This window comes from Anopheles moucheti, chromosome 2 (genome assembly GCF_943734755.1).
Source record: "Anopheles moucheti chromosome 2, idAnoMoucSN_F20_07, whole genome shotgun sequence".
Classification (NCBI taxonomy): domain Eukaryota; kingdom Metazoa; phylum Arthropoda; class Insecta; order Diptera; family Culicidae; genus Anopheles; species Anopheles moucheti.
The window spans coordinates 60,070,152-60,088,949 of NC_069140.1; the positions used below are offsets into that span (position 1 = coordinate 60,070,152).

The window sequence follows — 18,798 nt, forward strand, 5'->3', positions numbered from 1 at the left end:
GGTTCTTTCAGGTCAACCAAACTACAGATGAAAACTATACTGTCTACAACAAGATCTATACTGGGTCATTTTTCAACTCATGGATAATCAGTCTGTCTGTTAAACAGGTTCCAAGCAATCGCGTAACTCAGGTAGTGACTGAATTTTTAATTGCATTTCTTTTGTCAAATTTTAATTTTTCTAAGAATACTTAATATTTTTTTTTGTTTCGTTAGAACGGCCTGGCCGTATCGACTTATTTTACCACGTAGCAGGATAGTCAGTCCTTGCTACGGGGGATTGGTCCGGATGGAATTTTGGTCCGGTCCGTTCGTGTGAAGACCGGCTCCGCTACCATCATGCCACCGGGCCGCCCCAAGAATACTTAATAATAATTAATAATTTAATGATTTCGTATTTATGCCATCGTATCTAACTGCTTTCTGGAGTTCTAATTTGTTTACTATTTTTCCGATTTCTTTTGGCTTAACTAAATTTAAAACATCAAGATCATTAAACAAGATCTGATGGTTAATGATTCAAGAAGTATTTTTGTTTATTAATATTATAATATGTTCTACCGGACATTTTCTAGATATGTGATTTTGTGAGCACTTTCAAAATGTGAAATTCGCATTTTTCTGAATTCACAATTATAGTTTGATCATATACTTTCAACGCAGAAAAAGTATTTGTTTGTTCTTAATCAAGCGAACAAATTTCCATAGCTAGTTTCTATCTTGATTGTTCATATTGACGTCCACAAGAGCTCTAGTTCTTGTATTGTTTTTAGAGGAGGATCTAGATTTAGAGGCTAGTCTATAATTGGGTTTTATCTAATCTAGGTGGTATTAATTTGAGATCTGAGATTTGACATTTGAGAATTTGAGATCCTATACTTGTTACAGAGTTTTACTAAACTTAGAACATATGCTAGAATTATCTGATCTGAACCGATGTTAGTACAAATGGCGACACCACCTTTGGGGCTGTGGGTTCTATCTAGTTTATTGATAATGTAATTATTTAGTTGCCTTTAACAAAGGAGTCTGGTTCAAGAAAGGTCTCTGTTACTAACATGATTTAAATTTCATATCTAGTATAATTTCCAGTTAACTATATTCAGCCTTTCTATTGGTGTATTCATTTTTGTTAACAGAATTTTCCCATTACTTTAAAGATCGCTATTATTTGATCTTGTTTGGTTTTGCACAATTGCAATTAAATGTTTATTGAAAACTACACCTACTATTGAGATATTTTAGTTACGATCGAATAGTTCCTGATTTATGTATTGTGATAAACTGATAAGAAACGCGTATTTGCCCGAGGAATCACCGATTGTATTTTACTCCATGCATTTCGTTTTTGTGGTAGTGGATGGAAGTTTGCCTGAGGTACATTGAAGTGATTGGAAATATTCGTATTGTGTTTTTTTCTGTTTTTGTTGTTTGTTTTCTGTAGTCGTTTAAAGCATCCGTTAAACCCTGTTGTACAATTTCCTTCGCAATTCGCACATTTTAAGTTGTGCTCTGATATTTTTGAACATTTCCATTTATGGTCTCCCGAACCTTTGGTGCAGTTGCAGTTTGCAGTACAGAACACGGTTGGAGTTTGCAGTACCGTGTCCATATAGCTGGCATCTTGCACGTCGATTTTTTGCGAAAAGTAACTCCATGTTACTCTACAGTGGTTCAGCGCCTTACTCAGTCAAAGTACAAAAGGATAAATTGCATGTTCATCGAACTTTTTTTGTCTGAGCACCAGTTTGTTTTATGTCACTTGCAAGGACACTTTTCATTTTTAGGATATCAAACACTTCCTATAATCCTATAATTCCTATAAGGAGATCCACAAGCCTATACAGAACTGAGTTGAGTAGTTTTATCCGATGTTTGGATGGTATGTTTGGAAGACTACATTATTCTTTTTGAAGTGTGATACAACACCACAAAAGTCTCACGTATAGGTAAGCTGCAGAATAGTGCCTGTAAAGGAGCGTCCAGACTGTAGAACATAACAGTTACACATAATAAAAATTTGTTGTGTTGTACTTGTTACGCGCAACAAAAACAGAATAGCGAAATGTTGAATCCGTGATGACATATGCTCGAATTTGGCTAATTCAGGTTGCTAATTCGGCAACCAAGCACGGAATTTAACTTTTTTACATACTATGTGAGCAATAAAATAGAATCTTGTTACGCTACGCGGGGAATTTTGCGTCCACACTTGTTGCGGTCCGTTCAGTATTGCCAAATCATCCTTAAACGCAATTTGATGCCAATTTGGTTGCAGAAACGACGAATTTCTGCCCGAAAACCATTCGAGCATATGTTATGGTAACAGTATGGATGCTCCTTAAAAGTTTGTTTCGTGGTATAGTCCACAACATCAGCTACTATCACAAATTTGTGTACTAACTGTACAGATTTGATATTTCTTATGACCGCAAGGAACTTTGTTCTCGCTCATTTTCGCTTTTGTCGACGCGTCTACTTACCCTTCTCAGTATCCTGAAACAGGGCAAAGGCCTGAATGAGATGTAATTACCGTATTTTGTGGGGCTAGCATTGAACTATGCCTGCTGGGGTTGTGGTGTCTAGTAAGGCAGTTGAAATGTCATGTGCTGCGCTTATTGTGATAAGCGCTTGCGTTGTTCTAACATTTAAAAAACCCCGCAATCCGAATTACCCATAAAGTACTTTTAGGTCGTCGTCATGGACAATGGAGGTGTGGTAGGCCCAAATTGAGATGGAGTGATGGCGTTGATGCTTCCGCCAGAAAGGCCGGGATAATTGATTGGCAGACGAAGGCACTCGACCGTGAGCATTTTAGAGGACTCCTGCAGCAGAATTAGACCGGTTGTAGTGCCGGATAAGTGAATGTGTATCCATTTCTTTGGAAACAATTATAACCAGATTGACTTAGCAATATAGAAGATTTCCTTATTAGCATAGAGTACTGCTTGGTCCCTGAAGATTCCACATCCGAGTCAAGGATAGCCCTCTCTAGCGTTAGTTTGAAGAGTAGACAAGCTAGCCCATCTCCTTGGCGCGGGGAAGGTTAAGATTTAAGAGAGGCTAACACGTAAGAAGAGGGTGGATACGGTTGCCTTAAGCGTTTGTAAACCACCGTCCGTCTCGTGAACAGTGCAGGATTCACCAGGTATGCTAATTCCGAGCCACACCACTGGGCAGTTCGGTTACCTGTGCAGGATGGCTTTCTCTACGAAATAGCTAACAGGTTGGCTTATAAGTCCCCGGTCTGACACATAGATGGCACCGCTAGTATTAAATGCATATTATTTGCATTTGAGGCAAAACCGAAGGAGTACTACCAGAATGGTATCAAAAAATTGGAAGGTCGTTATAATCGTTGTATCGCTCTTGAAGGGAACTATGTTGAATAATAAAAACGAATTTTGACAAAAAAATGTGTTTTTCTTTGTTAGACCGGGGACTTATCAGCCAACCTGTTACGGAAAACTCCATGCCCCGTAAAAAGCTGGGTTAGGAAGAAGTTCACTTCCCCGTTATTGCGGTTTAGTCAGACGGAAATGTCCGGTATCAGCTTCTTCGTCTTTATTCCTGGAGCCGTCGGTTGCGTCCCTGCCTCTGTCCATTACCTCTGCCAATGCCTTAACGTTTCCTCATGTTGCCGTGTCATGGTGGTAGCGAATGTCCTCCTTTATCAGCAGCATGAGCGGGATAGTACCGGCGACAACACATGCCGCATCGTACGAGACCGCCTGGAGAGCGCTAGCCACCCGGATTACTGCGATGTGACCTTTGAATAGTCGTGCGATGTGTTTGTCTTGCCAGTGGCCATCTCGCCCATGTCTCGGCTCCATATCCGGATGATGCTATTGCTCATCGCTCATTGGCCCAGCTGTAATGACTCCCATAATCCACTTGTCCATTCGAGGATTTCCAGAAACGTAGTACACTTTCTGTCCGATTGTGAAAACCGACCATGCGAAACGAAGCTTGATTCCTCTCTATAATTCGCATGTAGATGTCTTGCGGTCTAACAAGATCTATGCGCAAACGGACATTACGAACCAGGAATAGCTTTGCTGTTTCAGTATGCGGAGTCTTACGATATTGTAGCAGGAAGCTGTTCAAGTTCTTCTGTAAAGTATCTTTCATTATACTCATCGATTACATCGCCTTTTTTATTGTTTGGACGTAGCGCTCAGCTTGCCCATTCGCAGCTAGATGGTAGAGTGCGGTAAGCTTCTGGTACTTGACTCCTATGTTCTTCAGGTAGGATTAAAAGTCTGCCGAAGCAAATTGTGGACCGTTGTCAGAGACCGATATTGGCTCTCCGTACGTGGCAAATAGTCTATCAAGTAAGCTGATCGTCCGCTAGTTGTTGTTGCAAAAGTTATCTTCACTTCTAAACAGTTGCTGTACGCATCTACAAGTACCAAAGGCATTGCACTTGCCACAGGACCAGCATAATCTATGTAGAGAGAGTATGAGTGTTTTCGGGAGAGGGAGCGTGAGCGTTAATCGGGAGACGGAGCGTGAGCGCTAATCAGGGGGAGAAGCGACGCTTCCTCAGGAAAAACAGATAGCTTTTGCAACTGGTCGGAAATACACGAAAGTAAAGTGTCGTGAACTAAAATCTTAGTTTGACTACTTTTTTTCGATTACTATACATCTATGTGTATGCGTTTCCAAGGTCCGTTTTAGTACTCCCAATAGTGGTTACTAAATTTGGGCGGCGAGGTGGTTTGTCGAGCACAGTCTAGACAGGATTTAGCTATTTGTATTTAGCTATATTTAGCTAAGAGCAAGCTAAACCTTTCATATTCACAATTCCAATGTGCGGTGCATATAAATCGTTCAATATTACTTTTCGCAGAGACGGCGGTATTAACACGCGATGTTCAAACACGAGGCAGTTGGCAACTAGAGTGTACTTGACTTTCGGTGCTTTGTAGCCAGATTGCCATAGGTTACGACCCTGTTCGAGTTGCTGAACTATCTTTCCTAGTTGTGTATACTTGAACGTTTCACGAGCAATCGGTTCGGCACGGGCTACAGTTGCTGAACCCGCTTGAGGACAAACTGTTCGAATTCGTCTGCCATATTTCTTCCTTTGTGTCGAGATAAACTGTTTATCTCGTTTTCAGTTGCTGAATTCTAGATTACTAATCAGCGTTCGTATTCTGGCAAGTAGGTTTGTAACCGATGTCAAAATTGAAATGAGCCAGGAAACCGGCATAATTGGCCGTTCGACTTATGCACAAAGTAGGCAAATACTTTTCGGGGTACAGAATTTCCGTAAGTGGCTTGTGTATTGGGTATCGCTGTTCGATGTGCGACATAGTACAGCTGGCATATACAACCAGCAACCGCAATACCATATACCGAAGTATTGCGTTAACATCAGGGACATCAGGGATAGAGAGCGAAGGACGTGCGTGTGAGAGATCAGCGAATAAAGTACCGTTACATGATGATATGATGATATGATGATGATCGCACTTGATGATATTATCGTACCTTATGCTTTGCTTTAATCCTAGGCCTGACACCTGATTTTTTAACACCAAAATGTTGTGTATCTTATTCCGATTTATTGATTAAAAATTATAACAATGTATACATGCGTATTCGACCGATTTCGTAACCGACCCAGTGAGTCATATTTATTTATAATCATATTTATAATTAATTAATACAGCACACCCATATACAATAAAATTCTCTTTTTCATCATCTCAACAGGATAATGATAACGAGTACATAGGCGCAATTCGCTGTGTGCAAGATAAGACGTGCTAACGCAAAAGTCCGAAGTAAATAGTAACGAAACTATTATGGACCTAACCAAAAGACAACATTTATTATATTTGCATTACAGATATCGAAAGCGAAAGTTGAGATATCCGGTGAGTCACTTGACTCCTGTATCAACCGGTGGGACTTGAGGCAAAAAATCCTCTGCATGCACTTCAGAGTTTACAGACATCTCAGACAATCCATTGCAAAACACGACGTTGCAAAACAAGTCTAGTAGGCCAGAAATTGCAGACATGTAGGACATTACGCCAAGAAGACGAAGATTTTAATGGTTCGTTTTCGCGCTTACCATATCGTTCTAGTTCTGTGCCAATGTAACTATTTGCGCATCTTTTTTCTCTTTGCTAGCGAAGCGAGAAATATATATCCTTCACTATTCTTGATCCATAAGTGATTAACTACAACCTGTATACAAACATTATGTTTAGATGTTGTGCGTAAAATGAAAAAAAAAAATTTATTCCTATAGTCTCACTGCACACCATAACTGTTTCACGAATGGTAGAAAGGATAGATTTAAAAAGCATTGAATACATATTACATTATGAGATGAAAATAATCAAACTACAAATTCTACTTTGCATTGTATCATGGCAAGCCGTTACTTCCGATACATGATGTTCTGGTCGCATACGTTTCATTTTCATTCATTTTCTCTGTTCCTTCAGAAAATGATTGAAAATGAAACGTATGCGAACGGAACATCATGTATTGGCAGTAACGGCTTGCCATGATACAATGCAAAGTAGAATTCATGGGCTTCAACTACTATTTGCAATTTGCTATTGTCTTGAAAAATGATTAAAATTACTTCATATGCATGACAAAGTAGAAAAATGAAATACTAACAGCAACATGAAACAAAACCTACAATTTACAATGCTTCAGGAGCACCATGAACAGGCATAGAAGTTACCAGTGAACAAGGAGCATGGGTATAGCGAAACGATTTTGCTGCGTTGTACTGCTGTGCCCTCGGGTTCGTGTTCATCTACCAAAAGTTTATTATGGTTATGAATATTATTCTCCGTTTTCCGTTCTGGAAGCTGTCATTTCATTCTAGCTGTAATTTAACAGGAATGGTTGGCCGGAATAATTCAATGGTTTTGTTATTCACGGTAGAAAACAGTGGAGGACCAAATTGTATAGAAACTCATCAACAGTATGCACTGAGGAAGTTGCAATGTTTTTTGTTGTGTTTGTTTTTAATTAACAGCATACATCTATGAAGTAGCAAAAAAAAACTTTGATTTCTACAATGCAAATGTCAAAGGAAGTCGAAACGTTTCTATGCTTTAATGCATAATCTTTTTAATTATAAAGATAGCTCCCCTTCTCATTGTTGAATCCCCTTGAGTTGTAAATTTATGTAACGCTGTCTATTGTTGCATAATAAGTTAGTCAAGACATACTGTTTGTAGAGTGGGCGATGATAGTTAAGTGCATCATTTGTTTAATCATAATTCACTATCTTTGTAAAAGTACAAGATTATTTTACGAATCATTTTCCATTTGATATCAGTTTGCCAAATAACTATTGAAACATTTAACACAAAAGGGTGTATCAGAATGACTTTGGCTAGAATGTGGAAAAAATTCCACAAGTTAACAAAATTGTTTTCAATTTATGCCATGGACAAATAACTGTTTAGGTTGTTTAAGGCATGGAATAAGTTTCAACGAAATTTGCACATTGTTATGTGCGCTGTTCGCTGTCCGTTATATGTACGGTTATTCGTTATTAATGTTGGCAGTTGGTGCTAAATGTAAAAAGTGTCGTATGTTGGCGAATAGGTATGATGTTATAGAAGGATATATCGTTCTATAATGAATTATAACGGATTCGTACATTTAGCGAATCGCATATAAAATTGTCAAAAGACAAACAAATGCGACAAAAAATTACTAGATATGTGCCAAAAATTTGAACAAGGATAACGCAGTACAGCGCATAAAAAAGCGGAAATTTGTTCACAACTTTAGAATATCTTTTTCTCATTGTTACCTGAAGAGCAACATAAAATTAATTGATGCTCACGTTTATTCAACCATTGTACTTTATACTATCCGACGTGGCCACCTTTGTTCTTTTTTACTTTCTGTGAGAATTCTCTGGAACCAGGAACACACTTGTTGAATGTATAAAACAAACATTGAGTTCCATCCTTTTGTAGTAGTAGTAGAATTTGTTAGGGCCATTTGGAGAACGTTAATAATTGATTTGCAATATGAGTTTTCCTTAGTAGTTTTTGTTGAGTATCATATAGCTGAGTGGATTTTTACTTATTTGGGAAAAATAACAACAAAAAAAATGATGAAAAAACCATACTTTTGTAACTGGGGTAATATTTTTCGCAGCTTTTTCCTGAACATTCACCCACACTGAGCTAACGAGGTTTAAGTCTGGGGTGTTAGCAGGCCGCACATATTTTGATCAAAAAACCATCATATCCTTCAACCACTCTTAAGGTATGACACGGCGCTCCATGTTGATGAAAAATGAGCTGGTGTTCATCGAAATTCTCTATGACCCTAGGTAGGACCTTTTCCTTCAAAACACAGGCATTCACCTGCAAGCCTGATTTGTTGAAACCCGGAGTCATTTTTTACCCATCAAAAGCAACTGATTTGAAAAACATAACTACGGCGGGATTTTTAGTGTGGATCCTCCACCTTCTTAAATTTAAATTTTGATTTTTATATCTATTCTTCAAAATAGCAAAAGATTCAAACATAACAAACGATTATTAATAACATTTAAGGAACTAAGGAACTAAGGAACTAAAAGGTTATGCAAGGAGAGACAAACTAAGTACAATAGAAAGAAATCGAGGGTTGTGTATGTGTAGGGATAGTTATTTGTAGAAAGCGTTTTGGGGTGTTTGGTGTTTGTGTATTGTTTATCTATAATGGGCTGTTATTATGGGATTTTTTTTCACGATTTTCCTGAGTATTCTAACCAATTTTTCTTTATGATCTCTATTGCGATGTCTGCATTTCTTGTGAGTTTTAGGCAGAAGAAGATTTTGTGACTGATTTGACATTTATCACATATTCCGTTCTCGTCTATTTTTATAATGCTAAGCCAATATTGGAAGAGGTCATGTCCTGCTATTATTTTGTTTATGGTTTTTAAATTATTTCCGTTTGAAGCTGAGATTTTTGTATCATGGGCCTGTATTGAACTCTCTTTGGAAAATTGGCATTTTTTGTCCTTTTATCTTTGTTGTATACGTAAACCAATGTTATGTCTTTGTTATCATTTCATTTCTGCAGTTGTTGATGGCGTCTATGTATTTGATTTTGTTTTCTATTTTGATGTTTGAGATTGTGTCTTTCAGTGAGGGTATTGCAGGATGTAAGGTTGTCTGTGTATATGATTGATTCTTCGATAGTTTTGTCTTCTGCTATTTGGAGTGCCTTTGTTATTGCTATTATTTTAATTGTAGTAGTGTTGATGGTTGTTTTTAATATATATTCCTATGCCAACCCTGTTGCTTATAATACTTCCATCAGTAAATATATTTGGTCATTTGTTATTGTACTTATTTATAAGTTCAAGTGTTAATTGTTTGAATGCTTTGTTATTCTTGTTTGTTTTTGTGCCTATGTTTAGTGAAAGTTCGGTGTCAATGTTTATGTGATTAGTTATCTTTTTGTTTGTGGCGAGATATAGATTATTAACTGTGTTTAGGTCTTTGCTGTATAGTTCTTCTTGGTGTGAGTTTTTTTTGTTGTATCTCGTGTGTTGGTGTTGCTTTAGTTATTGCCTTATTGTTTTGGAGAATACTGTGTCTTTTGCTAGCTCTTTTCTTGCTATGAAGTTTGTTTTTATATTGAATGGTATTTCGGCTGCGAGTGCGTGTAATGTGTTAATTTGGGGTGTGCTTTTCTAAGTGTTTCGTTTAGTATTGTGTTGAATAATCTGGTCTTGTTTTGTTGCAGTTTAATATGCAAGATAATCCAGTTTCAATAATGTTTCCCATGGTTGCGCGAAATATGTTTAGACTTTTTACTGGGTTTAGGTTATTTAGTTTGCAGCTTATGATTTATAGGATGTTTAGACGTGTGTTGGCTTTGTTTTGGAGGTTTTCAACGTGTTTTTGGAAGTTTAGTTTTTTTTGTCTATTATGGTGTATGTGTTCTTAATGTTGACATTTATGTTTGTCCTGTGTTTGCCATAGACCATACATTTTGTTTTGCCTGAATCGATCTTTAGACTAAAGGTTTATTTTGTGTGCAGGCGTTCAGATTATTTTTGTGAGAGTGTTTTTGATTTTCTATCGAGCAGTTTGTGGTGCTATATAGACAGTAATTATTGTGCGGTTGTTTGAGTGTAGTAGGATTGCTTTTATTTGAATATCTACGTCTGTTTCGTTTGCCACTGTTAGTATTTTGTGTGTAATTTGTGTTTTGATATTTATACCCGTTCCTCCATAGCCATCGCTTCTGTATATTCGAATAACATTCTATCCTGGTATTGTATTTTTTTATCGTTCTTTAACCAAGTCTCTTAGAGACACGCAAGGTGATAGTTATTTTCTTGTAGTGTGTTAATTATTTCTTCTCTATTTCGTTTAAATCTTTGAACGTTACTTTGAAGTAGTTTTAGATTTTCCATTTTGTGCTATTTGTTGTTATTTTGAATAATGTTATTTTTTCTACTTTGTTGTCCGTGGTCTCTACTTTTATTTCGTGTATTTCAGAGGCCATCATGAACATTTATGAGTCACTGAGTGTTTGATCGTTTACTATGGTTTCTATAATTTCGTTTTCGATTTTGTACGCTTTTTTGTGTGTTTTTGTTTTCCTTCATTTCCTTAGAATTGTTGGCACTAAATTTATCTTCGCTTTTTAAGTTTTTAAGTTAATTTTATTTTTTCGGAGGTGCTATGAGATGGTGTTTTGCTTCCGGTAACTATTCCTATTCCTGGCTTCTATAATGGTTACCCTTTGTTCAGTTTGTATTTTTTAACTTTCCTCTTCATCTTCCCACACTGGACATTTCATATCTAGTGCTGAATGGTTTTCTCCACATGCAATGCATTTTGCGGTGTTTTTGCAATTTTCATGATTACGCTTCTTCGTATATAGCTCAAATTTTTGCTCTAGTGCGTTTAGTTTTAGTATACCCCTCATGCCTCGCATAGGGCTGGGGGGGACTCTTTCCGAATAAAAACCTATGTCTATTTTTCTGGGCAGCACTGTAGATTCAAATTTGATGATGGCTGTTTTTGTGTTTTGGATCCTTCCATCTTTGTCCTTACGCTTTATAATGTACACTCGGTGACGTTTTGTGGTGCTAAACCTTCTAACAGTTCTTTCTCGGTTAATATTTTGCAGGTATGCCAGTGAACAATTCCCTTACTTGTGTTCAAAGTTTTGTATTCGAACACCTTCACCTTAACTTTGTTGTCTCCGTGGTTTAAACTAATCTTATGCAGTTTCTTTGCCTTACTTTGTGTTGCAAATTCGGATTGAAAAGTATATTTTTAACAGCCTCGTAATACTGAGAGACGTTCAAAATTTATTACTCGTCTTTTCTCGATTGCAACATGAATAGGGCGCGATCCTCGCAATGCAGCCCTTTTTATTGCCTTGCTGGTGGCGCCCTCTCCCGTCATTTCTTTTAAGCTCCGATCCTCCAGATGAGCAGGTTGTGTCAAAAAACTTTGACATTCTCCCGCCCGGTGCAAAACTTGTTGTTTATGCAGCACTTGTTTACAACCTGCCGTCTGTCATTAGTGTTGTCTACTCGTCTGTATCCTGTGCTTTCGTACCATGTGCTTTCACATCAAGCACTGCTAATTTAGTTGCCGGTCGTTGAAGCAATCCTTGTGCAGTCTGCACGGTCGCCTGCCTCACTTGTCCATCCTTCGCTTGTTTGACCGCTACGATGCGTCCCTTTGGCCAGGTGTTTTTCGGTAAGTTTCCGTCCACGACGACAACTATGTCTCCAACGGTGATCGGCTTCGATGTTTCGAACCACTTCCCTCTCTTTGTTAGCGTCGGTAAGTAGTCCGCATCCCACTTTTTCCAAAAGATCGTGGTTAACACTTGTGATGTCTTCCAGGCCACCTTCAACGTCGCGGGGTTGTCGTCGAATATGCCTAATGATCGCTCTGTATTTGCTGAACCTAAAAGAAAATGGTTAGGTGTCGGCGGTGATTCCGATTTCTCGTCGAGCGGAACCTGTGTCAGCGGTCGAGAATTGACGATCATCTCAATTTCGGCAAAGGTTGACGACAATACTTCGTCGGTAGGGAGTCGCGAAATTTTCATTTCCCTAAGTACTTTCTTCACCGACTGTACTAGCCTTTCCCAACATCCTCCAAAGTGTGGCGCGCCCGGTGGGTTGAACTTCCACGTGAGCTCGTGGTCGGTGAACTCTTCCACCAGTTTATCGCCATCTACCTCGCTCCAGGCTTCCTTAAGCTCGCGTTCAGCTCCCACGAAGTTCGTTCCGCGATCACTCAGAATTTCGATCGGTTTACCGCGTCGAGCTATGAATCGCCGAATCGCCATAATACAGGTTGCTGTCGTTAGCGTATGGGCGATCTCGAGGTGTACAGCCCTTGTGGTGAGGCACGTAAACAATACGCACCAACTCTTTTCGCTGCGTCGACCAACCGCTACCGCCATCGGTCCGAAGTAGTCTACCCCCGTGTAGGAAAACGCCCGTATGTTTATCTCTAACCGCTGGGGCGGGATATCTGCCATTCTCGGAGCACTCGGGCGAGCGTCGCGATTCTTACAGTGCTTGCAAGCCCGACGGACGCTGTTATATTCTGCCATCAGCCTGGAAATGCAAACCCTGGAACGAAGTTCATTTAGTGCTGTTTGATGATGAACATGCCTGAACCTTTGGTGGTGACGTTCCAGCAGCAGTCGTGTTATCCGGTATCCTCGTGGCAGGATAATAGGACGTTTCGTCTCTTCGTTGACCCAACCGCACTTGGCTAATCGTCCTCGCGCTCTTAGTAAGCCGTGCTCATTCAGTTCGGGATACAGCTTGTAAATCGGGCTGCTTTTGGTGATCCTCGATTTCCAAAGGTGTTGCAAATCATCCGTCTTTTGTAGTAGTCGGATTTCGTCTAGGAAGGCATCTCGTTGGGCTAGTATGAAGACTTCACGTTCAGCACTTTCTAGTTCAGTTTGTGATAGTGGACCTCTAGTAAGGCTGCGTCTCTTCGAAGATAAGAAATTGACGTAACGAAGAACATAGGCTACAGTCCTTACCAATCGCTGCCAAGATGAGAAGTGGTCCACCACGATCCACGGTTTTCTATACAGTTCGTGATGAAGTAGGGTCTTCCGTATCTCCTCTGAGGTTTCTGCAGGGGTCACTTCACACGTTGGCCAATTAGCTTCAGGTTGCCAAAGAAATTCCGGGTCATGAAACCATCGACACGCAGGATCAAGCTCCGGCTTCCTCTGCCACTTTGTACCTTCATCTGCTAGAGTGATGGCCTCGTCTTCCGTTTCCACGCTGGCGAGCATGTCGTCTACATAATGCTCGCGCTCAAACCTTGTCGCGTTTAGGTTGTTTACAAATTGCGCGCTGCTTGGTGAGCAGGCGGCTCCAAACGTCATTTCGGCTACCGCATACACCGTAGGGTCACGGTCCGCAACCTCTTCCCGATCCCAAAAGAAAAGCTGTGAGCGCTGATCTTCGGGGTTCATCCTTACTTGAAAAAACATTTCCTTTATGTCACCAACTATAGCGACTCGATGCTCCCGGAATTTATAGAGCACCGTTAAAAGCCCTGCTAACAGATCCGGACCCGCCAATAGGAACGTGTTGAGGCTCACACCACGTACCTTTGCTGCTGCATCGAATACCAGACGTAACTTCCCGGGTTTATTCGGATTGAATACCGGGAACACTGGAAGATACCAGTCGCGTTCGCCCCGGGCGGTGAGTTCCGTTGATGTAAGTCGTCGTACATACCCCTGATCTTCATAACTCTGCATTTTCTCGACCACGGAGTCGGCGAGAGCTGGATCTGTTCTCATCTTTCTTCGCAGGCACCCATATCGTTTAAGAGCCATCTCCCTGGAGCACGGAAGACGTACATTGTCAAAGCGCCACAGCAGACATGTTTCATAACGACCCTTCATCAGTCTGGTCTCGGTCGTGAGCATCTGCAACGCTCTTTCGTCGTCCTTAAACAGCGTTGGAACAGCTGTCTTTGCTATGCCCAGCGACTCAATGGGGAAAAACTCCCTCATCGCTGCATCTATAGCTCGCTTGTCATCCGAGCCACGCATGCATATGTGGTAGTTGCGATGTATCTGCGGAAGAGAAGAGAAGCTTGCGCACGGCCCGAAAACGACCCAGCCTAATTGGGTTTTCACGGCGGCTGGTTCATGTTCCCTACCTTCAGCGTATTTGAGCGGTCTTACCAAATGGCAGTTATCTATGCCGATCAACAAACGTGGACTCGCGTTGGTGTATGATGCTAAAGGGAGGTTCCGCAGATGGTGATGAGTTGCGGTTATCTGCTTGGCCGACAGTGACTGGCGCGGCAGTGCTAATTTCCGGATGGTATGAACCTTTGGCAACGTAAATACCTTTTTAGCATTGCCGACTCCTGCGATTTTCAGTTCTAACTGAACCGAATCCTTTTCGGTGCGTTCCGTATCGCCGGTCCAGCGTATACACAAAGGATGCGGCTTCCCATCAAGGTTCAACTCCTCAATCAAACCTTCCTCGATAAACGTTCCCGATGAACCGCTATCAACGAACGCGACAGTTTCAACCACTTTTCCATTCCCGTAAATAATAACGGGAACATACTGGAACAGAACTCCATCGTTGGCTGCTGTATGAGCGCTTATAGTTTCCACTGTTGCTTTGGAAATCGTCTGTTGGTATCTCGGTGGCCCATTTCGATGCAGCATGTTGTGATGCTGCAAAGTGCAACCATCTTTACCACATGGTTTCTGCACACTGCATACACTCACATGACACCGTAAACACTTTCGGCACAGCCTTTCCTGCTTGATCACGGTCCACCGTTGGTTGACGTCCATTCCTATAAACTTGGTGCACTCTGCCAAGCTCGAACAATCTCCCTTACAAACGACGCAATGGTTCAGCTTCGCAGGATCGCTCGATGCTTTTTCGCTTACCATCGTATGCAGGTAGGATGCAGACTTTGCTTTTCGCGTTTTTTCTTCTGACGTCGATTTCTCATTTTTAGGCTCGTCAAATGAGGGTAGCGTGTTGAAACTGGCCGCCTCAAGCTCTCTTTCCATCCAATCGCTAAAATCCGGAATGGTTGGTATGCCTAGTCGTAGGCAGTGGTGCGACCAATCGCGACGTAGCACAGCTGGAAGCCTATCCACAATTTCCTGCAATAACGATACGTTATACGCGTACCCGAACATACCGGAAGCCGAAATCACCGCAGCCATTTCTTGCACCGCATTTCCGAAGTCTACGACGGAATCAATCCGCTCTAGCTTTGGCGAAGGAAGCTGACGAATTTTCCGGATCAAGCAGCTGATGATAAGTTCAGGGCGTCCAAAATGGCGCCGTAGCACGTTCATAATCTGAGGAAGATCGTTAGCCGTTAGTCTAGCTCCAACTATATCGCGAGCCTTACCACGAAGGGCCTTAGATAGCCGTTCGATGTTTTCCTCGTCGGTATATCCGTACATCGCCGTAGTTCGCTCCATATTAGACACAAACGTGGACCATTCCTCTGGTCGTCCAGAAAACGTTGGAAGGTCCCTTAAATTGCCTTGACGGGCGTAAAGTTGACTCTGGTTTAGAGTCGGGATGGTGTGATCGCCGGTACTTTCGTGCCGGTTTGTAGTAACGTGTCCGTACGACACGTTTCCTCCGAACCTACTCGTGCTGTGTAATGGTCCAGGTTGACGAGAGTAAAGGGGGGGCGTGAAGGTAGTCGCAGGTGTAAACCCAGCATGGCTCCCTTGAAATTTGCCTGCACGCTCCGTCGCAGCCGTCCACTCGTTCACTTTTTCTGCACGCACTTTCACAGCACTTTCGATATTTCCACCGATCAACACAGCACTGCTACCTTGGTTTCGAAGGCTGAGGCGCGTCCTTTCTAACGCGAGCCTTTGCTGTTCCAGCTCAAGCTCTTTCATCCTCAACTCAATCTCCATCAACCCGATCTCCACTCGGTTTGGCGGTGGCGTCCCTCCGAGGCACGCCAAATCTCCATCGAGCATTGATGGCGGATTGCGCTGCGATGACGCCGGGATACGATCCATCGGACGCGACAAACGCTGCGTGGTAGTGGCTTCGATTTCCAACGGCGAAAATGGCCCTGCGGAGGCTGACGCATTTTTAAGAAGCTCGTTTCGCGGAGGCTCGTCTCCTAGCGCCGTAGACGTGGTAGGACGATGACCTTCGTTGACCGCGATTGAACCCGGGATCGCACTAGTCGTCTCGAACGATGGCGGCGTCCCTAGCGTCGAACCTGTCGGTTGGATCGATGAAGTGAATGGTTCCGGAGTTCCAGTCGATGTGGTTGACTGATCACTTTCCGCGTTCATGACGTGATTTTCGTGTGCACTTATTTTCCGCGTGTGAAACCGTGTTCACTTTTTAACTCGCGAAACTTGTGTCCCGATTGTGCGAAACGCTTTACGACCGAACAGTGTTACGTACGTTTACGTTGTCGCTATCTTTCACGAAAGCACGATGAAATGCACGTAATAAATTTTGAAAATGTTGCAAATTCGGATTGAAAAGTATATTTTTAACAGCTTCGTAATACTGAGAGACGTTCAAAATTTATTACTCGTCTTTTCTCGATTGCAACATGAATAGGGCGCGATCCTCGCAATGCAGCCCTTTTTATTGCCTTGCTGGTGGCGCCCTCTCCCGTCATTTCTTTTAAGCTCCGATCCTCCAGATGAGCAGGTTGTGTCAAAAAACTTTGACACTTTGATTTCGGAGACGGATCAAGATCGCTCCGTCTCTTAGAAGTGTCGTTTCAAACAGGAAAGGGTTACAGTTGGCAAGGGTCTTCCCTTTCGTGGTACTTTCAATCACCATGAAAACCTCCCTTGAGCCGGCAGTTTCTCTTAGTTCTAGCTTCTCACCTGTAGTCTTGCTCCTTCTCTTCGAGTTTCCGTTGGGTGGATCCCCTAGTTTGCGATGTAGGACTCGGGTCCTGCTTCCACCGGAGTCATCGACCCCTATATGATGTCAGCAGCAAGGTCCGAAAGAGTTGTTGTAGGAGATGCGTAAACAAGAGGACTTACGATAAACTGTTGGCTGCTGCGTATCGGTTTCTAGCAGAGGTCAGCTGCTACTATTGGCTGTCGACAAAAGTAATTGACCCGGCTGGATGACATCCGCAGCTGTTGCTGTTGTTTGCAAAAAGAATGCGCTTTGCAGTGCGTCAAGTTATTTTATTATTACCATCCACGGCGGCCACAGTATCCACATTAGCTCAACTGCAACAACTCTCACCAGTAGCTAACTCTCTCGTACATATCCCAGCGGTCTAAATCTATGTTAAACGGGCTTCACAAGGACCTTGTGAAGCACCTGTAAAACCTGCTTAACGAAGATTTTTTTGTGCTTGTATTTGTGTGAAGTACGGTATGGGTGCGTTATTTGCTTGCATACTGTGATACGTCATCATATCATGGTACAGAAATTGATGTTTTAATAATTTATTATAACTTTCATTGAAATATATTCCACTTGCACTTAGCTTGGTTTTACATATAGTATTATGCGGAGGTCTGGAAATAAAACAAAGTTTCAGTTAATTCATAAATTGTCAAATTTTGTATAAAACATATACAAACGTTTAGGGCTCATTTAATTATTACGTAACGCAATAATTGTCAATTTTCGATCCCCTCCCCCCTAAGATTCCAGAATCTCTTTATGTTGAAATTCATCCCATGTTCCTCAATCGAGATACTCAAGGGAAACAGATCGACCAATTGGTCGAACTGTTTCCCTTGGAAATAGTCCCTACACTCCTCCGCTTGACTTGGTTCAAGTTAGCGACAGGAAACGACCCATCCTTACATAGCTTATATGGAGCAGAACTACGCCACCCAATAAATATGAACTAGAACACAAGAAAACAATTAAACCAACCTCTCAAAATTCAGACAAACAAAAGCATTAGATATCCGCTAGTTTGGTATGTGGGTTAATGAAAATTTCCATCAAAATTGTTCTTACAATGTATGCCCGAATTTATGATATAAATAAAAACTGACCGTTCACTAGGCAGTCACTCGCAGTCACTTCCACACGCGGTAACTGTCATAGTTGATCGTCATAACCAACAAGGAAGTCAAGTGTTATTTGTGTTATAGGGGACTCTGTCCCGTAGTCCGTCCGAAAGAACTATCGCATAGTGATCAATACGCATTTATAATAAAACGGGTCAGCAAATATATTACAAGGTGACTGTGATACGTTATATCTATTGTTATGTTCGCAAAGGTTAAACGTTTAAAAGGGCCGTAGCCGTATTAATTAACTAAAACAGGATACACAGATACACGATATAACAACACAGCTTAAAACAGCGTCCGTCGTGTGCGAGCGGTCCGATCGAGAGTGTCCTTGCGTGGCCATCCGAATGATCGCCAAACCGAGGCTACTCATTTACCGATAACGGCGGGTTATCGGTGAGTGCCCTGCGCTCGGCTTCAGGTGTGCACAACACAACATCTTTAACATTACACCGCTTACTGTAACAAAAAGTTTAAGAAGCTCGTTTATGAGTTTACATTACATAGTACCATGGCCAATCGATGTAATCTATTAAGAAAAAGAGTTCGTACGTAAATTATTTATCAGTACTATTCCTTTTTAATTTATCTAGCAACCTTTCTTTTGCGTAGTTGTCTTTTGTCTTTTTGACTATTTTTTTTATAAAACAGATTGGAAGGATTTAAAAAAATGGCGAAAATATAAATACATGTTGGTAAAGTAGATTTAGTAGATTTAGTGAATAATTTTCAGTTGTACGAAGCTGGGAGTATATAG

At 41.3% G+C, this 18,798-nt stretch overlaps 1 protein-coding gene across 1 annotated transcript; it reads right to left on the reverse strand.

Moving 5' to 3' along the window:
* Nucleotides 1-11,546: 11,546 nt before the first annotated feature.
* Nucleotides 11,547-14,699, reverse strand: LOC128310890 (uncharacterized). The gene is made up of 3 exons (XM_053047638.1): nt 14,202-14,699; nt 13,244-14,090; nt 11,547-12,298 (listed from the first exon to the last, which is right to left on the reverse strand). Exons 1-3 carry the CDS (start codon nt 14,697-14,699, stop codon nt 11,547-11,549), a joined length of 2,097 nt encoding a protein of 698 aa, XP_052903598.1.
* Nucleotides 14,700-18,798: the final 4,099 nt, after the last annotated feature.